The sequence below is a fragment of the Piliocolobus tephrosceles genome, chromosome 20 (genome assembly GCF_002776525.5).
Source record: "Piliocolobus tephrosceles isolate RC106 chromosome 20, ASM277652v3, whole genome shotgun sequence".
Lineage (NCBI taxonomy): Eukaryota > Metazoa > Chordata > Mammalia > Primates > Cercopithecidae > Piliocolobus > Piliocolobus tephrosceles.
Genome location: NC_045453.1, coordinates 16,972,329 through 16,998,337, shown reverse-complemented (window position 1 = coordinate 16,998,337; position 26,009 = coordinate 16,972,329). Strand labels below are relative to the sequence as shown.

General features: G+C 48.4%; 1 protein-coding gene across 1 annotated transcript in view; it reads left to right on the top strand.

Annotated features, from left to right (window-relative positions):
* The window catches only part of JPH2 (junctophilin 2), a 78,865-nt gene that overhangs the window by 20,806 nt on the left and 32,050 nt on the right, over window positions 1-26,009 (top strand). Inside the window, exon 2 of the mRNA XM_023227996.2 lies at window positions 8,702-9,491. Within this exon, the coding sequence (XP_023083764.1) occupies window positions 8,702-9,491 (790 nt within the window). The remainder of the gene's footprint in view (window positions 1-8,701; window positions 9,492-26,009) is intronic.

Genomic DNA, 26,009 nt, shown 5'->3' with positions numbered 1-26,009 from the left:
TTCTCTTCTCTTCTCTTCTCTTCTCTTCTCTTCTCTTCTCTTCTCTTCTCTTCTCTTCTCTTCTTTTTTGAGACAGAGTTTTGCTCTTGTTGCCCAGGCTGGAGTGCAATGGCGCGATCTCAGCTCACCACAACCACCGCCTCCTGGGTTCAAGCAATTCTCCTGCCTCAGCCTCCCGAGTAGCTGGGATTGCAGGCGTGCACCACCATCCCTAGCTAACTTTTGTATTTCTAATAGGGGCAGAGTTTCGTTATGTTAGCCAGGCTGGTCTCGAACTCCTGGCTTCAAGTGATCCACCTGCTTTAGCCTCCCAAAATGCTGGGATTACAGCCGTGGGCCACCATACCCAGATAAGGTAGCAGGTTTGACAGAAGGAATGCAGCATGATGGTTGATGGGAGGTCAGTAGGGAGAGTTTACAGCTCCCAACCCAGCCTGCACATTAGAATCATCTGGGTTACTTTAAAAAATATCCAATGTCCAGAGCAATTAAGTCATAATCTCTCTCCAGGAAAGGGGATCTTGTACTGTAGATATGGTTGCCAGAAATTATACTGAGGTATGTGTTTAGGAGCATGGAGGTGAATGAACAGATCCCAACATTTTCTGCCTCCTAAGGTCAGAAGCTCTGAGGCCTTCTCCGTGAGTCAGGGGTGTGCCCCAACCAGCAAAATCTGAGTATTCCAGAGCACAAACATGCTTTCTTACAAACAACTGGACCTGGGCAGAAAATTGGGAGCTTGTCTCATTTTCTTCTTGAGCTCTCTCTGTCTTCTGTGGCTCCTTTTCATCTTTCCAGTTAATCCTTTCTGGGCAAAGACTCTGATCTGTCAAAAATCTAGGGTTTATTGAACACTTATTATACACTAGGCACTGAGCTAGCTGCCTCACACATAGTTCATTTAATCTTCAACCCACCCTCCCCACTCCCTACCACTCAAGACCTGGGGCATCACCTCTCATCTGGACTACTGCCGTGGCTGCATTTATTTCTGTGATTGGTTAATGAAATTTAGTCTATCCCTGGCACAAGACTCTAAGCCCCTTGCTGGCAGGGATCATGTCCACTTAGTTCACAACTGTATCCCAGCACCTAGCTAGAAGAATGCATGGTCTTCATCTAGCTTGTCAAATGCAAAGGGTTGTATGAACAACCAGATGAAGTAGGTATCATAATTTTCATTTTACAGAAGGACAAACTGAGGCTCCGCAAGCTTACATAGTTTATGCATGTCTTAGAACTATGCAACGTCAGAATTTAGATTTAAATCCCTGTTATTCTACACTCACCAGAAGAGCAACTGCAAGAAGGCTGTATTTAGGTTTTATTAATTTCAGGAGTTCTGTCGGGGGGATAGGACCTTATTTTTGCCATGGTTATGGCCTTCACCAGGATTTTACATGTACACCAATAACTCCTAGGGCTTGAACTGCTGAATCTGGACCTGAACATCCTTGGCAGCCACTGCTGTCCACTACTGAGCACCTACTGCGTGCCGAGTCATGAGGGAAAAGAGATGGGTTTCCTGCCCCTCAAAGGACATAAGACTGTCATTCAGGAAAAGAGTCGAAAAATCATTGGATGCTTACCAAGGATTTCCTTGCACCTGGGAACTGTGCTAGATGGCAGGATCTTAGCAAGAATAAGGTAGACAAAGCTTCCTCCCTCTTGGAAGTCAAAGACGAGCAGGGAAGGCTTACGGTGAACAAATGGCACCTGTGAAAAGTGCTAAGAAAAATGGATGACCTGATAACGTGTGGCTGTTTCTGGCAGCACTCAGGGAACGGAACTCAAGAAATCTTCCTGGATGAAGTCAGGTTTAAGCCAAAGCTTGAACTGTCAATAGAAGTTGGCCAGGGGAAGAAGGAAGAGAAGAGCACGTGAAAAAATGGGGAAAGCTTGTGCAAAGGCCCCAAGGTGGGAAGGCAAGTGTGAGTGGTGAGCAGTCCAAGATGAGGCAGGAGAGGTGGCAGGGGCAGCCCCTGCCAGGTTTTGTAGGCAGTTGGGGATCTTGGTCCTTTCCTTTGGGACAGTGGGAAGCCCTGCAGGGTTTACAAAGCTCAGTGAGGAGGCAGCCCAAAGGGTATTGGAGGAGCCTCTCCTTCTGCAGACGGCCCCCCTCAGCCAGGTGGCCACGGACAAGGGCCTCCCTCGCTCCCTCTGCGGATGCATTCTTCCTGTCCCCAGGGAGAACTGTCCTGTCTTGGAGAGATTCGGACTGGGGGTGGCCTCAGGAGTCGGTTTTTCCCCTTCCCAGGGCCCTGTCACTCCCAGCCTCCCCTGGGTGTCTGTGCCTCTTGCCATTCGCTTGTAAGTTTCCTAATATAGCCTGACAGTTTCCTTCCCAACTGGTGGCCAAGAGCTGCTCTCCTGTTGCAATCTCAGTTTTTCTTGGGCTTAAAGGGACCACGTCAGCCCATCTCATGCCAAACTGAAGCTAAAGGTAGGTTGGTTGATTTAATTTCATAAAGTTGTCCAACCCAGAGATTTCTTCTCTCTTTCTCCCAGTTTACCATCTTCTCTGCTCTCTGCCTGTTCACTTTCCCCTTTCATTTTTTTCTTATTTCTTCTGAGAAGTAGAGGAGCATAGCCAGACATGGATGTGAGTTTGGCTCTGGCATATTTATTAGCTGTGTCATCTTGGATGAGTCCTTTGTCCTTGATAGGCCTTAGTTTTTTCTCATCTGTAAAACAGGAACCATAAAATACCTCCCCAGAGCTGTTATTTCCACAGAGCTGTTTGCAGATGGACAAAACAGAAAGAAGAGAATAAACAGTTGTGGAATGCCTGCTGTTCATTTACTCATTCATTCATCCAACACATATTTACTGAGTACCTATTTGGCACAGTTCAAGGCACTGAGGATACCACCGTGAATAAAAAAAGAAAATAATCCTTGCCTTTAAGGAGCTCACATGCCAGTGAGGGGGATGGTTAATAACACAAGAAGAAGCAAAATGTATGTTGCATTAGATATGCTCTAGGAAAAACAAAGCAAGGAAGGGAGATAGAAGACCTTGGGCAGGGGATGAATCTTAAATAGGGTGGTCACGGGTGGCTTTGCTGAGAAGATGACATTTGAGTCATCTTGATGACTTGAAGATGGCAAGAGGGTGAACCATGTAGGTATCTGGAGGAAGGGCATTACAGGTAGAGGGAACAGCAATACCAAGGTCCTGAGGTGGCTCCATGGCTCCTGTGCGGCAGCAAAGCAGCCTTTGTGGCAAGAGTGGAGGGAGGGAAAGGGGGGGTGGGGAGAGGAGCACAGAGGAGTGGAGTGATGGGGATGAAGTCAGGTAAGGCCTGTGGGTCACTAAGGACTTCAGCTTTTCTTCTGAGTGAGAAGAGAAAGTGCAGTGTCGTTATCTGACTTAATACATATGAACAAAATCCCTCTGATTGCTGTGTTAGGGATGGATAGAGGGGCAAGCGTGGAATCAGGAGACCAGTGTGGCAGTGACTATGAAAATCCAGGTGAGAGAGACCGGTGGCACAGACCACCATCTAGTCGAAGTGGAGGTGGTGAGAAGCAGCTGGATTCTCGATTCATTTGGAAAGTAGAGCTGACAACTCTCTGGATAGATATTTGCAGAATGCTATGCTGGGTTTGTTTGTTTGTTTTTCTGAAAAACTTCTTTACAATTTATTTATTTACATTACAAAACTCAACTTTATCGAGGTGTAATTTCCATAGGATAAAATGCATTTGAAATGTACAGGTGTGACAGATGTACACACTAGTGTAAACCATCAGCACAATCAAAATGCAGAACATTTGGCCAGGCGCAGTAGCTCACTCCTGCAATCCCAACCCTTTGGGAGGCCGAGGTGGGTGGATCACCTGAGGTCAGGAGTTTTAGACCAGCCTGGCCAATGTGGTGAAACCCCATCTCTACTAAAAATACAAAAATTAGCTGGGGATGGTGGCACATGCCTGTAATCCCAGCTACTCGGGAGGTTGAGGCAGGAGAATCACTTGGACCCAGGAGGCGGAGGTTGCAATGAGCCGAGATCACACCCATTGCACTCCAGCCTGGGTGACAAGAGCAAAACTCCATCCCCCAACCTCCCTCACCCCCCAAAAAAGAAAAAAAGATGCAGAATATTTCCATCAACTCAGAAAGTTTCCCTGTAACCTTCTACATTCGATTCCTTCCACACCCAGTCCCTGGCAACCACAGATCCACTTTCTGGCACTATAGGTTTGTTTGTTTTTTTTTTTGAGACTTTCATGTAACCGGAATCACACAGCTTTCATCTCTAGCTTTGTTCACTTAGCATGTTTTGGAGACCCATTCGTGCGTTGTATGTAACAGTAGCCTGCTCTATTTTCCTGCTGACTAGCACTTCACTGTGTCAGTTTATCCTTGTACTAGCTGATTGATATTTGAGTTGTTTCCATTTTTTGTTGTCTCATTTTTAATCCTCAAAAGACCCCTGGAAAGTGGATATTACTTTTCCATTTTCCAGATAAAAAAACTGAGAATCAAAAGAAGGAACTTGCCCAAGGTTCCCCAGCTTAGATGATATTCAAAGCCAGGTTGATTCCACATTCCATTCTGTCCTCAGCCTCGATCCAATGGGATCATATGTGAATGAGCTTGGGAAATGCAACCTATTGGTTTCCCACTTATCCAACTTCCCAATTTTCATCTGCTATACCACATTCTCATATCTCTGTTCATTGCACCTGCCACACAATCCCATTTCCCACTTCCTTAGCTTAAGTTGGACCTTAGTTCAAATCCCAGTTCTGCTCCTTTCTCACTGTGTGACATTGGGCAAGTCACATAACTTCTCTGAACATCAGTCTACCTATGAAATAGAGGTCATATTTGCCTCTTCCTCTATGAGATCATGCACAATGCTTTCTTCTCCATTTCTGTCTCTCTCCATTTCTCTTTAGCCCTTTTAGTGCTGATATTCCATGATCCTTGGTTCTTTGAGGCTGGTCATTGAAGGGAACAGAGCCCAGGTGTCTCTCCCTCCTGGCTGGTCTTTCTTGCTGTCCAGAGGGGCTGGAAGGACTAGGGACTTTCTCCAACAGAATAAACTGGAATTGATGGTGGTGAAGCCCAAGGATCAGTTGTTTTCTTTGTAAAGTTTCACTGGTGCTTCTAATGTACACCAGGATTAAAAGCCACGGGCTTGCAGCATACACTGTGGCATCAGACAGACTTAGGCTTGGATCCCATTTCCTTGGTCAAATTGCTTAACCTCTCATATCACCAGCATCCTCCTGGAAATGAGCATTATTGTGGAACCCACCTCACAGGACTGTCGAGAGGTTTAGTGAGCATTGTACATGATCCTTAATGGGGTTCTGGATCCTTAATGGGGGCTCTTCATGCAGAAGGGGCAGGGTGGGGTAGAAGTGGGATCTTGAGCTCAGTGTGCTGGGAGGGACCAGGCAGTGTGGAAGCGGGAAGCACATCTAGATGTGCCCTTCTTTGCCACCAGAGTCACAGTGCAACAATTCCTAGAAGCTCAGCATCTCAGAGTTAGGTCAAGCCTTGGGGAGCTCTTCACCCAACACATCATTGACAGGCAGACAATGGAGGCGTTAAGAAAAGGAATTGCCAAGGTCACCCAAGGAGATGGAATTTTTGAACAGGTTTAGCCAGTCAGCCATTTTGCAGATTTTAACGGAGCACCTGTGTGTACCAGGCACTGTTCCAGGTTCTGGAATCCATCCAAGAACAAAATAGAAAAGATCCCTGCCCTCATGGAGCTTCCATTTTAGCAGAGGGAGAAAAGCAATTAAGGTAATAAGTAAGTCATACGGTATGTTAGAAGGTGATATGTACTATGGGAAAAATAAGGAAAAGTAGGTAAGTGAGCAGGGTGGTGGGGGTACAGGCAGATTGCAATTTTGGAAGAAATGTTGTGGGTTCATAATAGATGTATATATGAAATATTTATGGGGTATATGAGATGTTTTGGTAAAGGCACACAATGTGAAATAAGCAGATTGCAATTTTAAACAGAGTGGTGTATTCGTCAGGGTTCTCTAGATGGACAGATCTAATAGGAGATATATATATATGAAAGTTTATTTTATTTTATTTATTTTATATTTTTTTGAGATGGAGTCTCACTCTGTTGCCCAGCCTGGAGTGCAGTGGCGCCATCTCAGCTCACTGCAAGCTCCACCTCCCGAGTTCATACCATTCTCCTGCCTCAGCCTCTAGAGTAGCTGGGACTACAGGTGCCCGCCACCACACCCGGCTAATTTTTTGTATTTTTAGTAGAGACGGGGTTTCACCGTCTTAGTCAGGATGATCTCGCTCTCCTGACCTTGTGATCCACCCATTTCGGCCTCCCAAAGTGCGGGGATTACAGGCGTGAGCCACCACACCCGGCCAGAAAGTTTATTAAGGATTATTAACTCACACGATCACAAGGTACCACAATGGGCTGTCCACAAGCTGAGGAGCAAGGAAGCCAGTCTGAGGCCCAAAGCTGAAGAACTTGGAGTCCGATGTTCAAGGGCAGGCAGTATTCACCTTGGGAGGAAGATGTAGGCTGGGAGGCTAAGCCAGTCTAGCCTTTTCACATTTTTCTGCCTGCTTTATATTTGCTGGCAGCTGGTTAGAAGGTACCCACCCAGATTAAGGGTGGGTCCACCTTCCCCAGCCCACTGACTCAAATGTTAATCTCCTTTGGTAACACCCTCACAGATACACCCAGGATCAATGCTTTGCATCCTTCAATCCAATCAAGTTGACACTCAGTATTAGCCATCACTGGGGGTCAAAGTAGGTCTCATTGAGCAAAGACTTGCAGGATATCTGGAGGAAAAGCGTTCCAGGAAGAGGGAAGAGCAGTGCCACAGCAGGTCTGCTGGGGTGAGTTTAGGAGTGCCTTCCTTGGTTGTCTACTCAGCCATCTTGCTCCTGGACATTTATTAGGAGGAAGACCTTTTGGTTTTTGTTAACCAGGGAGAACATATCAGCTTGTATTTAAAACAAAGAAGCCTCAGAATTTCTGCCTTTGGTGCAGTGAACGTTATGTATCAGGTACTGTTCTACATGCTGGAGGTACAAAGATGAAGGCAGAGAACTGCCTTCCAGCAGCACTGTTGTGGGAGAGGAAGACCATATAACTGTGGCCCAGGTGTGTGTGAGGTGAGTGAGGGGAGATGTGAGCTGGAGGTGGCTGTGTACTATCTAAGGGAACACAAATTTCCAAGGTGACATCTGGAGCTACCGAGGGGAGGGTAAGGGATTGGGGATATATGGGGTCAGCGGGACATAAATGGCAGTTTAAAAACACTAGATGATGCAATCATTTAGAGAGAATAGGAGAAGGTTTTGGATGAGCCCTGGGAGAACCACATGTCAGGATGGGGGTGAAGGATGAAGTTATTTTGGCAGCTGTGTATCAGCCTGTCATACAACTCGGGTGACCTCACACGTGAGCACAATTTTGTAGAATCGCAGTATAACACATATATCTTTGCTTTCAGAGTTTTTGGAGACATTAACTCATTTAAACCTCAAAAAAACCCTAGGAGGTAAGAGGCAGTTATTACCTCTGGCAGATACGGAAGCTAAGGTACAGGGAGGTTAAGTCAGTTGCCCAAGGTCACATAGCTAGTAAGGGCAGAGACAGGAGGATCTGGACCCAGGGAGCCTGGCTCTGTAGTCTGTGCTCTGAACCACTACTCTCTGCTGCCTCTCCACGCACATAAGACTTGCATGGCTACTTACATAAAGCATCTCAATCCCAGGAGCTCACGGACTTGTGTACATGCAGGGCCTAAGTTGCTGACACCTTGTACACACCACTAGCCTTCCTCCAGATGGTTTCATATGGTCTCAGTGTCTCAGTTTCACTGAGGCCCATCACCTCACACACTCAACCTGGAGTGCTACGTATTACTTTGTTCTTTGGCATTCTGATAGCCTTGCACACTCAGAACCTCATACACATCCATAATGTCACCTCCATGAGATCTCAGGCACTCACCCCACTGTGCACACACTGCCCTGCAACACATGATTTGTGTGTGTGTGTGTGTGTGACAAGGTCTCAGTCTGTAGCCCAGGTTGGAGTGCAGTGGCACAATCATGGCTCACTGCAGCCTCAACCTCCAGGGCTCAGGTGATCCTCCCACCTCAGCCTCTCTAGTAACTGGGACCACAGGTGCATGTCACCACGCCTGACTAATGTTTTTGTAGAGAGAGGTTTCACCATGTTGCCCAGGTTGGTCTTGAACTCCTGAGCTCAAGCAATCCACCCGTCTCTGCCTCCCAAAGTGCTGGGATTACAGGCGTGAGCCACCTTCCCCCGCCTCATGATCTTATATAATCAAAAGACACCGATATGCATACCCACAAGTGTCTTGTACACACGATCTTGCACAAATACACACACAAGCCCATGCTCTCCAACATTCACACTACCATGTGAACTCACTGGCTTATCCGTTCATGACTTGTGACCCTGCCATGTTCCCACCACATAAATATTCCCACCATCGTGCAAGCGCCTCCTGGCTCACCCACTCGTGTTATTGCACACTCTAGCAGACTCAAATACTCATAGCACTGTGCACTCTGACCCTCAGAGGGCCGTGCGCCTCTCTCTCTCGGTCCCACCCCGCCTTGCCCACTCCTGCCCTTGCCCTCCCAGGCCACCGTGCACATGCGGGGATCCATCGTTCCGCCTACTGATGCGCCCTCTCCTCGCCCGCAGGGACGTACCAAGGCCAGTTCACCAATGGCATGCGCCACGGCTACGGAGTGCGCCAGAGCGTGCCCTACGGGATGGCCGTGGTGGTGCGCTCGCCGCTGCGCACGTCGCTGTCGTCCCTGCGCAGCGAGCACAGCAACGGGACGGTGGCCCCGGACTCGCCCGCCTCGCCGGCCTCCGACGGCCCGGCGCTACCCTCGCCCGCGATCCCGCGTGGCGGCTTCGCGCTCAGCCTCCTGGCCAATGCCGAGACGGCTGCGCGGGCGCCCAAGGGCGGCGGCCTCTTCCAGCGGGGCGCGCTGCTGGGCAAGCTGCGGCGCGCAGAGTCGCGCACGTCCCTGGGCAGCCAGCGCAGCCGTGTCAGCTTCCTTAAGAGCGACCTCAGCTCGGGCGCCAGCGACGCCGCGTCCACCGCTAGCCTGGGAGAGGCCGCGGAGGGCGCCGACGAGGCCGCACCCTTCGAGGCCGACATCGACGCCACCACCACCGAAACCTACATGGGCGAGTGGAAGAACGACAAGCGCTCGGGCTTCGGCGTGAGCGAACGCTCCAGCGGCCTCCGCTACGAGGGCGAGTGGCTAGACAACCTGCGCCACGGCTATGGCTGCACCACGCTGCCCGACGGCCACCGCGAGGAGGGCAAGTACCGCCACAACGTGCTGGTCAAGGGCACCAAGCGCCGCATGCTGCAGCTCAAGAGCAATAAGGTCCGCCAGAAAGTGGAGCACAGTGTGGAGGGCGCCCAGCGCGCCGCTGCCATCGCGCGCCAGAAGGCCGAGATTGCCGCCTCTAGGTAGGACAGCGGTGGGGGTGGGGAGGGGTCGCCTCCCGTCGGGGAAGGAGGTCATGGGGCAGGGCAACCTAGGAGGCCCTGTCTCCAAGCCTGATTCTGCTTCTTTTACCCCCATCACCTTCAGGGGTTTAATTGGAGGCGCTTCTGGAGCTGGTGGCTCCTGTTCACTCATCCATCCATCCATCCATCCATCCATCCATCCATCCATCCATCACTCAACTACACCCAGCCCCTCCGCTGACTTAACCCTACCACTCACCCAACCTTTCTAATATCCACCTGAACAACCATCTCTCCAGTTATCCACTCCATTCCCCTACCCATTCTACTTCCTGTTTACCCAGCCAGTCATCCAGTCATCCATCTATCCATACAACCTTGCAGTCAACCACCTAGACATCCACCCAATTCCTTCATTGACTAACTTCTCTAACACTCACTGAACAACCCCTCCACCCACACAACCACCTCCAGTCCCACATCACACCTGAACATCCACCTGAACAACAGCTTAACATCTACCTAAACCACCACCCATTCACTCAAAAATTTACTCTTCTATTCCATCCAACCTACCCAATTTTTCATCCTTTTACCTACTCAACCAGCTAATCACCCATCCATCCATTAACTCAGCCACCCATCCAACTACCCAGATGCCCATTCAAACATATAGATACCCTTTCAATCCACACACCTGTCCCCTCACCCACCAATCACCTGCATTCACTCAGCTGCTTCCAGCCCCCTGGCCACCCATCTTAACATCCAGCCACTCATCCATTCACTCAAGTACTTCCATTTATCCACCCAGCGACACTTTTGTCCATTAGAACAACCTCCACTCCTGCCCATCCACCCGGTCATCCAGCCATCCAGCCAGCCACCTCTATCACTCAACCAAACTTCTATTTATTCAACTCCCCCCACCTATCCATCTACCCATGCATCCATCCACCCTCCCATCTACTAAACACCCACCCTATCATCTACATTCAAACCCCTTTAAGTCTTCTCATTGTACTTCAGATACAGTTCTAATGTTGTCTCCAAACATTTATGGCACCTACTAGGTACAAGACAATTTTAAGTGGTTCACAAATACTGACTCGCTCAGTCCCTTTAACAACCTTATGATAGGTACTATGTTTATTTCTGTTTTGCAGATGAGCTAAGTGAAGCTCAGAGAGATAAGGTGACTTGTCCAAAATCACCCAGTTAGTGAGTGACCTTTTATAATCAGGTTCCCACCCTCCTACCCAGCCTTATTTCTTATCATTCTTTCCCTGAGCCTGGATATTTCTCCCCTCTATGCTAGTTCTTCCTTCTTTAGTTCCTCCTGCCACAGAGATTTTGTTTATACTGGTTCCTTTGCCACCCACTTAACCTCTACTCCTCCTTCAGAGCTCAGGTCAAGCCCGACTCCCTTAGAGAGCTGATGAGGTCCATCGCCAGCCGCCGTTCTGTCCTTAGAGTGCGTCACAGATGCAGCTTTACATGACTTACATGATTTGTTTTTAACCCACCGCTTAAATAGGATTCTGTATGTGCCAGTCACTGTTCTGAGGTCTTTACCTATATTAACTCATTTAATCTTACAAGGTCCTGGAGAGGTAGATACTATTCTTATTCTCATTTTGCAAATCTGGAGTGAGCTGCAGGGACAGCAGCAGTGTGGTCTGGCAGGAGGGTGGTAAAAGGCACTCACCTGTCCTGGAACTGTAGCAGTCCTCCTGGGGATGTAAGTGGCCTGGGCCGGAGACTGGGCACATGGTCTTCAGAGTTAAGCAGGCCTAGGGCCAAATCCTGGCCCTGCCATTTTTTAGCTCATTGACCTGGGCGGATCAGTGGCCTGTCTGAGTCAGTTTCTCCATCTGTGGCACCACCATTTCTTAGTTGTATGTCCTTGGCCAGATCCATTTTCTTCTCTAATATCAATGATCTCATCTATAAAGACAAGTTGATCTAAGGGTTAGGAAAGACAGTACAGGTCAGGTGGCTCATAATCCTCTTGTGAGGTGAGTTCCCTGGGAAGCAGACTTTGAGATGAAGATTAACATGCAGGAAATGTATAGGGAGCACTCTCAGGATCAGCACTGTGGGGAGGGGAAGAAGGCCGGACTGGGCGGTGGGAGACACTGGGTTGCAACGCAGTCTCAATAAAGCCTCAGCCAACCGTAAGGGATGCTCTGCAGTGGAGATGACCTTCAGAGTCATCCCAAGTTGGGATGAGGGAGCTGGATCTTTTATACTCTCCACATTTGTATGCAGGCTACCCTCCAGAAGGAGGCTTGACTGGGGCTGGACAGCTCTCTTCAGCCAAGGGCAATCCCTGGAGAGGGCTGACAGCTGGCAACTCTCTGAGTAGCTGGGAGTGGGAAAAATAAGTCCGTCAGTCCTGAAGGGGAGTCTGGGTAGCCCATCACAGTCACCACTACAGTGCCGGACACCAGACATGGCTTCATAAATATGACTCGTCATTGTCATCATACAATGAATTCATTTTACAGATGTGGAAACTGAGACCCAGGGAACGAATCTAACATGTCCAAGACTACCTGGCAAGCAAGTAGGAGTACCCAGGCGTCAGCCTCTAGCTTTCTGATTCAAAAACTTTAACTAGCACATCTTGGCTAATGCTAAACTTTGTAACCTTCACACTGCTATAAAGGTGTGAGCAGTTGGCATCGCTAAAAGGGACAGAAGGTATGAGTGATTTTCTGAAAACTTCTTGGTTAGAGGTGACTGTAGTTTGAATGTTTATCCCCTCCAAAACTCATGTTGAAATTTAATTGTCATTGTAACATTAAGATGTGGGACTTTCGAGAGGTGATTAGTTCTGAGACTAATCTTTGAAAGGTGATTCATCCTCATGAGTGGGATTAAATCCCTTATAAAAGGGTGATTTTGACCTCTTTTTGTCTATTGGCACTCCCACCTTCTGCTGTGTGAGGATCCAGCCTTCCTCCCCTCTGGAGAATGTAGTGTGCAAGGTGCCATCTTGGAGGAAGATAATGGCCTCACCAGACACTGAACCCATTGGTGCCTTGACCTTAGAATTCCCCTACAAATGACCCAGTCCCAGGTATCCTGTTAAAGTGGCACGAATGGTCTAAGATGGGCAGGACCAGGCTTATGACCAGGTGCTCATATAATCTATTGTCTAAACCTGAACACTTCTATGAGTAAAAGGGAGCGCTTTTTAAAAATAAAACTTTCAGGTGGGAATAATTTTAGATTTACGGAAAAGTTCCAAAAAGAATACAAAGAGTTCCCATACACTCTACCCATTTTCCCCTATTGTTAACTTCTTACGTCATCATAGTACATTTGTCAAAACCAACATGGCACATTCCTCTTCACTGAACTCCAGACTCTGTTTGCATTTCACTAGTTTTTCCATGAATGTCTTCTTCCTGCTTCAGGATTTCATGAAGGATCATACACTGCATTTAGTTGTCAGGTCTCCTTGGTTCCCTTTGGTCTGTGATAGTTTCTCATTCTTTGCTTTTTTTGTGTGTCCTTGACAGTTTGTTGTTGTTGTTGTTTTTGAGGCAGGATCTTACTGTGTTGCCCAGGCTGTAGTGCAGTGGTGCCATCTTGGCTCACTGCAACCTCTGCCTCCTGGGTTCAAGCGATTCTTGTGCCTCAGTCACCAAAGTAGCTGGGACCACAGGTGTGCGCCACCACACCTGGCTAATTTTTGTATTTTTAATAGAGACGGGGTTTTGCCATGTTGGCCAGGCTGTTCTCGAACTCCTGGCCTCCAGTGATCCTCCCGCTTTGGCCTCCCAAGGTGCTCGTATTACAGGTGTGAGCCAGCACGCCCAGCCCAACAGTTTTGAGGAGTACTGGTGAGATAGTTTGTAGAGTGTCCCTCAATTTGGGTTTGTCTGATATGTTTCTCATAAACTGAAGATGTTAACTTTGATCACTTGGCTAAGGTGGGTCGGCCAGGTTTCTCTGATTTACAGTTACTATTTCCTCTTTTCCCGCTCCATCCTTTGGAATTCAGACACTCAGTGCAGCCCATACTCAAGAGGGAGAAGGGTCTAGAATTCAGCTAAACCTTTTGGAGGGGGAAATATCTACCTATGTTATTTAAAATTCTTCTGTATGGAAGATTTGCTCCTTCTTCCAAAGGGAACATTTTAAATAATTACACTAAATGTATCTGGCTATGACAAGTGTAAGCCCAGACTGTCCTGGGCCACCCTGGGCCACTTAGGCAGAGCACAGCAGGAAGGAGCTTAGGTTCTTGATTCAGAAGGCCATGAATTGGAACCCCAGCTCTTCTGAAGAGCTGTGTGACCTTGCCCAAGCTGCTTTACCACTCTGACCCTGGGATCCTCTTTCCCCAGGGTGGTTAGAAGGAGTAGGTGAGCTAATGCCTGTAAAATGCTTGGCACAGGGCTGCCAGCAGTAAAGACAATCATTGCTATGATCTAACAACATTTGATTTTAAAGGTGAGGAAGTAGAAGTTTGGGGAGAAGGAGAGATACCCCCTTATTTTCCTTGCCCTCCTGGTCCTTCCTGCCAATGCCTGTGCCCCTGCATGTGGAGGTTTCCAGCTCCCACCGAAAAGGCTGCCAGGCCCACAGCCGGGAAGTGAGCTGGGGACTGAGAAGTTGGGATCCAGCCTCTTGCATGCAGCGCTGCTGTGGGATTGGATTCCTTGTGTGTCTGAGGCAGGAGTCCTGCGTGCCCATGGAGATGTTGCCATGGGTGGGGGTGGCTGCCTGGATGGGTTTCAAGCTCAGACTGAATTTCCAATTAAGGGAATTTTGGGGTCAGGAGGAAAAGCAGGATTGTGGCCATCTTCCTCAGGGAGTCTCCCCATCCCTGGGGCTTAGTGAGTAATCTGGCTATGGAGAGACAGAAAGCATCCCCAGCAGCCACCGCCTCTTCACACCCAGGCAGGCCCGGGCTTTCTCTCCATTGTGGCTTCCAGCTCCTCCCTCCGGGCTTATGTGGAACTTGTCGGCCCAGAGGCTACAGTCAGAACATTTTTCCTAAGAGAAGGGAGAAAGATGAGACAGCTCTTCCCTGTAAAATGAGCTATGGACTGAAAAAGATTCTTGACCTGGGCTGTCCAGTATGGTAGTCACTCGCCACACATGGCTACTGGGCACTTGGAATGTGGCTGGTCCAAATGGAGATGCGCTGTAAATGTGAAGCATCCTGGATTTCAAATACCTAGTATGAAAAGAATGTAAAGTAACCTATTAATGATTTTTAAAATATTGGTTACATATTGAAATGGTTACATTTTAGATACATCGGGTTTGGCAAAATACATTATTAAAATTAATTGCACTGTTTCTTTTTACTTTTTTGAATGTGGCCACTAGAACATTTAAAATTATATATATGATGCATGTTGTATTTTTATTGAACAGTGTTGCTGTAGACCCATTCAGGGCCCTCAGAGTAGTCCCAAGCCTGTCACTGAGCAGATGGGGAGACTGAGGTGCAGAAAAGGATCTAGATATACTCACAGCCACAAAGCGGTCGAGAGGGAACTAGATTTATGTCTTCTGATTTTGTAGCTAAGAACTCTTTTGTGATACCTTTTAAGGTCATAGATACTGGATTGTGGAGGGAAGCTGGTATGTTCGGGGAGGCGCCTAAAGTTTTCAGGTTGTCATGCCAACACCCTGATAAATTCCTGTTTTCTGGAAGGAGCACAGGGAGTGTGAAGAGTAAGGCTTAGACTCAGCCCCTTAGACCTCAAATTTCTAATTTCTAAAATTTCTAATTTCTAAAAGACCCACCTCGAAGAGTTTTCACAAGGTTAAAGCAGAGCCTCTATACGAAGGTTGTATACACACATCGCAGGGCTGACAAGTAGGAAGTAGTCTGTAAGCATCAGCTGCCATTGCTGTTGCCTGGTCTTGCTGTTGTACCCCCGTGGCAGAGGCAGGGCATGGCCCGGAGTTCTCAGTTGTCCTAGGGTGTGAGGTTTGGAGCATCTCAGGTTTTGTACCAGGGTGGCATCTGTCTGTCTTCTAGCCCCTCAGCCCCTGACCTCCATCTTCTTCCCATGCTGGCTCTGGAAACTCCGAAGCTGATCATAGCTGAGAGTTGGTTTTTTGAGTTGCTGGGAGCTGAATTTCTCTGGTGAGCAGGAACCTATGTGGTCCATGGGCAGTGGCATTGGATAGACCTAGGTTTGAATCTGGCTTCAGCCTCTTATAAATTGTGTGACCTTAGGCAAGTTACCTCATCCCTCTGGGCTCACTTTCCTCTTTAATCAAATGGGAATGATATTACCTCCTCCCTGAAAGTAGTGCTGCAGAGAGTAAAAGAAATAGCTCATGTAAAGGGCCGGTGCTTGGAAAGCATGCGAGGAAGTGTAAGCTGTTATTATCAATCCTGTATCATTCTGCACTGACCGAAGAATGAAATTGCCCCAAGGGAAGGCCCTGTCTTCTCTCTTGGTCCCCACAATGGTGCTTCCCAATGTTCATCTTCTGCCCAGTCCCAGTTTTTGTTACGTTCACACACCATCTCTACTTACTGTCTTAATCTTCATCTTCGAATCAACTTATTTAAAAAATACGTAAGTACATTTATTGAAAAGGAAGACTTTCTAATCACTGTTGAAAATGCAAAATCAATATCACGGGAAGTTCTGAAAACAGAACAATGCTATTCAAGTTCCAGGTCAAGCTATTGATGTCCAAAGGCACTTAGCCTAAAGTTTGTTTTCTTTTTGATTAAGAGAGAAATTGGCAAGAGATTGACCGAAAGAGCCATAGGCCATAGGCACCTATGAAAGAGCCATAGGCACCTACGGAGGCCTTTTCCTTAACTAATAAGCAAAATGGATCTGGTGTCACTTCAGGCTGTGACTCTGCACCGCCAACACTCATTTCCACACCATGGGGGACACAGGTCACCGGAGGGAAGAGGGCCTGACACTGGACTAGGTCTCAGGGAGGGTCTTGGTAATTACCCATCTTTGAGTCTGCTTATTTAATTTTTATGTAATATGCATTCATCTAGTCCTTATTTCTGGGAGCCGGGCATGATTTTAAGTACCTTACGTGTGTTAACTTTTTATTCCCCCTTTTTTTTTGGAGAACAAGGTCTTGCTATATTGCCCAGGCAGGTCTCAAACTCTTGGGCTCAAGCTATCCTCCTGCCTTAGCCTCCCTAAGAGCTGGGATTACAGGTGTGAGCTACCGTGCCCAATGGGGATATATTAATTTATTTAATCCTTAAAACAACGCTGCGAGGAAGGTACTGTTGTTATCATTTTACAGATGAAAAAACTGAGGCACAGACAGGTTAAGTTTCTCAGACAGGTTGCACAGCTGAGTCATGGCAGAGCTGGGAGTTGAAGCCAGGTGACCTGGTTCTAGAATGCTCTTAACCACGATCTGACCTTCGGTTGGTTTTCCTTCACAAACTCTAATAAGCACTTACCCTGTGCCAGCTTGTGCCAGGGCACTGGGCACCCAGTGGTGAATCAGTGTGGGCAGCGTCCTCTGGGGACTCCTATGTTGAGGGTGAAGCCACGCAGGGATTGGACAGTCGGTGGTGGAGGAGAGGAAGGAAGGAGCTGAAATTGATGGGGTCCAACGGAAAGAGCAACTAGCAATCCCAAGGAAGTCTGGAAAAGCCCCCTGCAGGGGCCACCTCTGGTTGGGAGTCTGCCAGGTGGAAAAGAGAGAAAGAAAGGTCGTTCCAGGTAGAGGAACTAGCATGTGCAAAGACATGAAGGTAGGAATGTGCATGGTATATTTTGGGAGCAATGAGTCATCCAGAATGCTGGAGTGGGTGGGGAAAGATTAGAGATGAGGCCGAGAAGGCAGCCTAGGGCCAGGTTAGGATGGGCTTTGAATGCCTGGTGGAGTGAGAGTCTGACGTTACAAGCTAAAAGGTTCCAGGGGCCAGGCAGGCTGCAGGCTTGTGTCTTACTGACTAGAGGGTGGTGGGACCATGGGAGCCAGGTCTCCTCGGTCTCTGCAAGCCTCCTGGGGTAGAGCTGCCCCTTCCTAGCTAATGGCTGCCCTGGAGAAACATGAATTCAATCTTAGCACAACTCTTGATTTTTCTTTCTTTTTGTTTTTTTGTTTTTTTGAGACAGAGTCTTGCTGTGTCACCCAGGCTGGAATGCAATGGCATGATCTTGGCTCACTGCAACCTCTGCCTCCCAGGTTCAAGCGATTCTCCTGCCTCAGCTTCCCGAGTAGCTGGGATTACATGCATGTGCCACCACGCCCTGCTAATTTTTGTATTTTTAGTAGAGGAGGGGTTTCTCCATTTTGGCCAGGCTGGTCTCAAACCCCTGAACTCAGGTGATCCACATTCCTCAAGCTCCCACAGTGCTGGGATTACAGGCATGAGCCACTGTGCCCAGCCAACTCTTGATTTTCCAAAACAAACTAGATGTTTGCATTTTGTTATAAAAATTTCCATTTTTGACTTTTTATTATGGGAAAATATGAAGCATATATATAAATAGAGAGATATAGTGAACACGCATGTACCCATTAACTGGATTTAATAATTGTTAGTAATTTCTCCATATTTACTTTATCTTTTTGTTTTGTTTTGTTTTGTTTTAGAGATAGGGTCTCACTTTGTTGCCCAGGCTGGAGTGCAATGTTGTCATGTCAGCTCACTGCAGCCTCCACCACCCAGGCTCAAGTGATCCTCCCACCTCAGCCTCCCAAGTGGGACTACAGGTGCATGCCACTACAACTGGCTAAATTTAAAAAAAATTTTATTTGTAAAGATGAGGTCTCACTATGTTGCCCAGGCTGGTCTTGAACTCTTGGCCTCAAGTGATCCACCCAACTAGGCCTCCAAAGTGCTGGGATTACAGGCATTAGCCACCACCCCTGGCCTGTATTTGTCTTTTTATTGTTATTCATTGACTAGACTAGACTCTCAATTCTGTTCCAATGATCTGTATACATTCATCCTTATGCCAGAGGCTGATCTTGATTACTGTAGCTTTGTACTAAGTTTCGAAGTTGGGAAATGTGAGTCCTCTAACTTTGTTCTTCTTTTTTAAGATTATCTTGGATATTTTGAGTTCCTTTCATTTCCATATGGATTTTAGCATCAACTTGTCAATTTCTACAGGGGAAAAAAAGGCCGCTGGGATTTTGTTAAACCTGTATGTCAACTGGGGGAATATTATCCTTTTAACAATTTTAAGTCTGCCAATCCATGAACATGGAGCACCTTTCAATTTATTTAAGTCTTTAACTTTTTCCAGTGATGCTTTGTAGCTTTCAGTGTACAATTTTATACTTATTTTGCTAAATTTCTTTCTTGTTGCTGCTACTTTAAGTAGAATTGTGTTTAAATTTTATCTTCAGATTGGGAGCTGTGTCCTAAATCTCTTAGTCTAGAACCATCCTTCTCATTTTTTTTTTATGACATGACATCTTCTGTATTTGTCGGGCTGATTCCTTATGGTGCTGTTTAACTTGCTTCTCTCTTTCCTGTACTTCTTGTAAATTCTGTCTCAAATGGATTCAGATTAGATTTTTCTGGCATGAAAACTTAATAAATAGTTCTGTGTACTTCATCTTGTATCACATCAGGGGGCATGTAATGTCTGGTTAATATGAAATCTTCTAATTTTTTTTTTTTTTTTTTTGAGACAGAGTCTTGCTCTGTTGCCCAGGCTGGAGTGCAGTGGCATGATCTCCGCTCACTGCAACCTCCACCTCCCAGGTTCAAGCAATTCTCATGCCTCAGCCTCCCCAGTAGTTGGAATTACAGGCATGCGCCACCATTCCTAGCTAATTTTTGTATTTTTAGTAGAGATGGGGTTTCGCCATGTTGGGCAGGCTGGTCTCAAACTCCTGACCTCGAGTGATCCACTGCTTCAGCCTCCCAGAGTGCTGGGATTACAGGCGTGAGCCACCGTTTCCTGCATGAAATCTTCCAGTTCTTAAGTACTTTGCATAACAAATTGGAGGACTTGATTTAGGAGCAGAGGTTGCGGGGAAGAGGGGAGAAGGAGGTGGTGAAGGAGAGGGCAGGGTCACAGGCAGTGGGATGGAGCAGCAGGGAAACGGGGAGAGAGGCCTAGCACATCTGTCACTAAACCCCAGAGCTCTCACATCCATGCAGGAAAACTCACCAACGTGTGGCTACGTACATGCACACATACACACACACGACAAACATGCAGGTGGACAAATCATATATGTGTGCTATATGCTACCCTGCCCCGCTTTGTGAGTGGGGAGCCACAAGAGCTGGGAGTGGCCTGCCCGAATGTGTATGACCACACCCGGACCATAGCTCTTGTAGCGAGAGTATGGCAAGGGCTAGGCTGTAGGCTGGGCATCAATGAGGAGGCTGCTGCAGGGATCTGGGGAGATGGTGGAGACCTGAAATGTGGCAGAACCACTGGGGTGGGAAGAGAGGGCCTGGTGGCACCATCAGGTGGCTGGGCTTGGGCTTCCAGAATCCTGGGGCACGATTAGTCAAATTGTCCTTCTTGTTTTTTTGTTTTTTGTTTTTTTTTAATTGGAGGAGGGAGAATGTTGACTTTTTAATTGGAGGAAGGAGAGTGTTGAGGTGGCAGTCTGCCTGGTGTTGAATCAGGGGGCTTGCAGGTGTTGAGAGATGCCCACCTTAGATTATGGGGGAGAAGGGAGGGGAAATACCCAGAGCCCACACACAGAGAAGGGCAGTAACGAAGCCAAGGCCACGTAGCAGCTCGGGTTGCCTTCGCCCAACACAGTCCCCTTTTCGGCATCCAGGACGTTGTCAGCAGGTGGGAAAGAAACGAAGAACTCTTTGTTTCCTTTCCTCGTTTCCTCACCGCACTCCCTTTCCTCTTGTGTTAGGGGAAGGCCATTGTGTCAGAAACACAGGCAGGCACGTAGAGCAGAAGGAGCACTGGAACGGGAGTCAGGAGACGTGGCGGCTGACCCAGCCTCCGAATCCATTTCCAGTCACGCCTCTCAGCCTTAGCTGTCTTGGGGAATCCCAGGAGATCTGGGATAATAATGGCCAACACTATTGGATGACATTCTCTGAGGACTTAATATGTGGCGGCCACTAAGTGCTCAGCTAAATGAACTCATCTAATTCTAACTTAGGCATATAGAGAGGTTTTTTTGTTTGTTTGCTTTTGTTGTTGCTGTTCTTTGAGAGAAGGTCTCACTCTGTCACCAAGGCTGGAGTGCAGTGGTGTGATCTTGGCTCACCGCAACCTCTGCCTCCCAGGTTCAAGCAATTCTCCTGCCTCAGCCTCCCGAGTAGCTGGGAATACAGGTGCGCATCACTACTGCTGGCTAACGTTTGTATTTTTAGTAGAAACAGGGTTTCACCATGTTGGCCAGGCTGGTCTTGAACTCCTGACCTCAAATGATCCACCCACCTCAGCCTCCCTAAGTGCAGGGATTACAGACATGAGCCACCATGCTCGGCCCTTGTTTTGTTTTTAACATGCCTTAAGTCACACAGCCAGTAAGCGACAGGGCTGAGATTCTGGACCCAAGTCTATGTTCCGAGCCACCAGCCTATGCTGCCACTTCAGATACAGTGAGTTATTTCTCTTTCCTTTTTTCTTTTCTTACGTTGTTCTAAACAGCATACCTGTCGTTAAAATCCAAGGAAGGTCATACACATACAAAATAAAAAAGTAATAAACCCCTTGTTCTACTTCCACCCTGGTTGCACCTCTAAAGTGACCGTTGTTTACAATTTGCTTATAAAATTCTTCTACTTACCTATTCTGGTTTTGTTTGTTTTTGTGTTTCATAACTAGGACTACCTACATCATGTTCTGTAACTTGCGTTTTTGATGTAATATGTTTTGAGATCTTTTTATGTTATGCACGTAGATTTATCTTCCTCGCTTTAGCAGCTGTATGCTAGTCCATAGTGTGGAGGTACCATGATTCATTTAACCAGATCTCTTTTGATGGAGATTGAAACCATTTCCTGTTTTCTTGATCATAAGTGAGGCTGCAGTGGACAGCCTTGGACCAATACCCTTGCTCACAGGGCTGGTTAAAGGAATGGCCCAGCCAGGCGATGTATCCCGACAGGGACATTCAAGCAGCACTGGAATACATTGGGAATATAATGGCGATTCATGTGGGCCTTTGCAAGGGACTGACCCCTGACATTTACTGTCAAAATGTCAATTTGGTCAATTTGGTTCCTCCTGACAGGGACCATAGTATCCCTGCGCGAATTCAGCAAAAATCCAGCCAACCCCATCCAGTGTCTCACCCCACCCCTCCAGTATATCTTCAACAAATATTTAAAGAATAATCGTCACAAGGGAGATGCAGTTTATGGGTTATGGGTTAAATTCCTGAAAATAGAATTTGGGGGTCAAAAAGAATGTGCATTTTAATTATTATGAGAACCCAAGTTAACATCCAAAAGGGTTGCACTCAATTTATAACCCTCCTAACAGTGTACACGAGTGCGGTCTTCCTCACACCCTTGCTGCCGGCGCTATGTGCTCTCAGTCTTTTGCGTCTTTGCCAAACTGTTTAAAGAAAATCTGGTGTTCCGTGAACCCCGTGGCCACCTTCAACACTCCTCCAAACAACTGCCCATATCCACAGGGGCTATGTCTGTCCTTTTTCTCAGTGTCTCTGGCTCGCCTCCTGAGACGCCTGGATAGGTAGGAAGTGCCACTAAGCAAGACTGAATTCCCTGAGGATGGGCTTGAAGCGTTGGAAAGGCCCCCGACCCCGGACTCCTGCCCTTCACCACATCCCTCCTTTGTGAATGACCAGATGGACAAAATCCCTTTGTGCCCAGAAACTGAGGTGCAGGAGTGAATGGAATTTCCTGAGTTGTCAGAGCCGCATTCTCGAGACATACACGAGGCAGCTGTGACTCCAAGGCTGAGTGGTCTGGGGAGAGAGAGGAGCTTGCCTGGGTCTCTGGCAGCAGGGAGATGTTAGAACAATGGTGACCATGCATTTGGGGGAACTAGGCCTTCCAAGCTTGGAGTGTAGCGAACTAGAGAAAAGACCCAGCACGCTCCCCTCAGTCCTCAGAAAAAGCTGCTCAGAGCTGGAAGGTGCCTTAGGGAAGAGGAGGCCCCATGTGCTCATTTCACAGATGAAGAAACTGAGGCCTCCCAAGAGGCAGAGACCCAGCTAGGGTTGTGCAGGGAGTCCCGGTCAAAGCAGAGAGGAGTGTGGCTGGAAGGCAGGGTGGGGGAGGCTCTCGTGAAACCTCAGTTGGTTTCTGGGTCACAATTAATAAATCAAGTGAAAGAAGACAGAACTCTACAAAGTGGAAAGGAATGTTTTTATCTCCTCCACCTCTATAAATGGTGCTTAGGGCCTAGCTTCAGAATGTTTCCCGCTTTATGTTGTTGTTCTTGTTGTTGTTGTTGAGATGGAGTTTCACTCTGTCACTCAGGCTAGTGTACAGTGGTGCAATCTCGACTTATTGGAGCCTTCTCCTCTTGCGTTCAAGTGATTCTCCTGCTGCAGCCTCCCAAGCAGCTGGGACTACAGGCACGCCACCACACCCAGCTAACTTTTGTATTTTATGTAAAGATGGGGTTTCACTATGTTGGCCAGGCTGGTCTTGAACTCCTGACCTCAGGTGATCCGCCCATCTCAGCCTCCCAAAGTGTTGGGATTGCAGGCGTGAGCTACTGCGCCTGGCCCAGCTTTACTTTTTAGCCCAAGTAGCAGAGTCAGAGAACACACAGGCCTGCAGCCTGCACCTTCAGGAGAAAAACGTCCCTTTCCCACAGATGCAAGAGTTTTCCCACAGTGAGACCAGTGCTTGGCCCTGCTCTTGGCTCCTGAGCTGAGCCCTAGGGATTCGGGTCAGTGCTGAAAGGGCCCAGACCAAGAGTGTTGACCTAATAGTAAAAATGAGAATGCTAGTGGCTGCCCCAGGGTCAGTGAGAGTTCAGGCCAGGGTCAGGGTCTGGGCTGTAGTCCAGCAATCTTACTGGCCTCGTGGCTTTGGGCAAGTGGCTTTCTCTTAAGCTTCCTGTACCTCCATTTCTTCATCTCTAAGGCGGGGATCATGAGAGAACCTGCCCCGTGGGGCCTAGGAGTGGGTCATGTTGGTGTTGATAAATGTACAGTGCTGGGAGCAGTGCCTGCCATGGACAGGGCATCTCTCGGTGCCCCCTTCTCACCACTGCCTGCCAGCCTCTACACTGAGTTCCCTTCTATGCCTCATTTCATCTAAGCCTCATGAAGGAGGTGCTATTATGACATTAGCCCTTTTCACAGATAAGAAAACCGGTACAAACTAACAAGAACTGACACAGCTGGGCTTCCGATTCTCTGAGCCAGAATCCACCTTCTTCACCACGGTGGGAAGAGAAAGTCTCTCAGCTGCTCCCAGGCTGACACTCCGTGCCTGGACCTCGGTGCCTGGCCATACTTTCAAATGGTAGAGCGACTGAGCGTGCAGGCTTGGGAGGCTGGAGAATCGAGGCTCAGATCCCACTCTGTTACTTGCCCACCAAGTGTCCTCGGTCTTCCCTGAGCCTCCCTTTCCTCAGCTGTAGAATGGGGACAGTAACAGCCCTGTCCCCCCAGGGTTATAGTGAGGACCATACGAGGTGATGTTTGTAGAGGGTTTCGTGTGGCCGTGGCATTCTGTGGGTGCCTGGTAAGGAGAGATCCTGGGCAGTTTTATCATCGTTCTTAGCCGGAGCTCGAGATGAGTAGAACGTGGTGAGGCCAGCTGTCTCCCTTAAGCTTTATCCTTCCCCAAATGCCACTTCTCTCCTCTGGGTTTCCAAAGCCCAGTCCAACTTCCACTTGACTTCCTAAGTCCATACCAGCGAGTCCCTGCCATTGGGAGTGGAGTTAAAAATAAAGCCTGTCTTTAAATCCTTCAAGTAAACACCCAGCTCTCTAAAAATAACCCCTTTGTAGCAGGTCTTCACAGCCAGGCGGGGCTTGAGGGATGGAACTTTGTGAGGCTCGTTCCCAAAGCCAGGCATGACCCAAGCCTGGCCTCCATGTCATCCCTCCTTGCCTCTCGAGCCCCTGGTTCTTTGGGGGAGCCAACCACCCTGTATTTGTCTCCATCCCCTATTTGTCTCTCTCCAATGCCACCAGTCCAGTGCCGGCTACCAGCCCCTCTCACTGCCCCTCTGCAAGTGTCCCTCACTGCTTGTCATGCCTCCTCCTGCCCCCAGAGTCTTCTCCACACAATAACCAGCATGAGCTTTAAAAAATGTCAGCCTGCATGTGCCATGCTGCGGTACAAAACTCTCGTGGGGCCCTTGGTTAGGGTTCCTGCAAAAGCAGAGCCTGAGACAAGGATTCAGGTGCAGATAGTTTACTGGGGAGGTAATGCCAGGAGGGAGGAGCTGAGAGGGCAGGAGCGGGGAGTGTGAGAGACGGAAGAAGGACAGGCCGTGCAGGTGTGTGTTATTGAGGCATCACTGCGGACCACAGGGACTGGATCCAGCTCGGGCCTCAGGACCTGCAGCATTGTCGGTCTGAAGGATGGACGCAGGCTCCAGTGCTGCATTCACTGGGAGTTTCCCATGTGGCAGAGGTTGAAGGGGCCTCCTGCAGCCTCAGAGCAGGCTCTGGGCAGGACGTGGACAGCTGTGCTTGCATGGGATCCTGACAGTGCTGGGTAAGTCCGACCTTACATGGAGCTTGCCTCCGCAGCTACAGGGGAAACTAGGGGTAGACACAGGAACTGGGATGCAGGCACCAGGGGTGCTGCTTTTAGGAGAAATTCCAGATTCCTTCCTTTGGGCCCCAAGTCCCTTCCTATCTGGCTCCACTTACCCCACCAGCCTCATCTCATCCCACTCCCCCCATCATTTGCCTTCAGCCATGTTTCCTTCAAAGGGCCGTTCCCTTTCCTGCCTGCGGTCCTTTGCGCATGCTGTTCCATTTTCCCAAAATGCTTTTCCTTTACTCTCGCACGAACACCTACTCTTTTCATCTGGCTTCACTCAGCTTGACTGTTTCTTCCTCAGAGGAGCTCTGAGCTCCCTTCTAGTCTGGGTTTCCTGTTTTATGTGCCCCTGACACCCAGTAGGTGTGTGTGGCCCAGGAAGCCTAGTTGACTGACTAATATCAGGCCTTAAACACCCTGTAGTGGGAAGAACCCACAGCATGGGGCACCCTCCGTGTTACTCATTTCAGCCTTGAAATACATCCAGTAAGTACTTATTGGGAGCCTGCTCCATGCCAGGTAATGTTCTAGGCTCTCGGGGAAGAAAACCTGAAGATCCCACCTTCATGATGTTTGCCCTCCCGCTGGGGAGACAGACAACACAACAGACGTACTTAAAGACAGAGCCTAGGCCGGGCGCGGTGGCTCAAGCCTGTAATCCCAGCACTTTGGGAGGCCGAGATGGGCGGATCACAAGGTCAGGAAATCGAGACCATCCTGGCTAACATGGTGAAACCCCATCTCTACTAAAAAATACAAAAAACTAGCCGGGCAAGGTGACGGGCGCCTGTAGTCCCAGCTACTTGGGAGGCTGAGGCAGGAGAATGGCGTGAACCAGGGGGGCGGAGCTGGCAGTGAGCTGAGATCTGGCCACTGCACTCCAG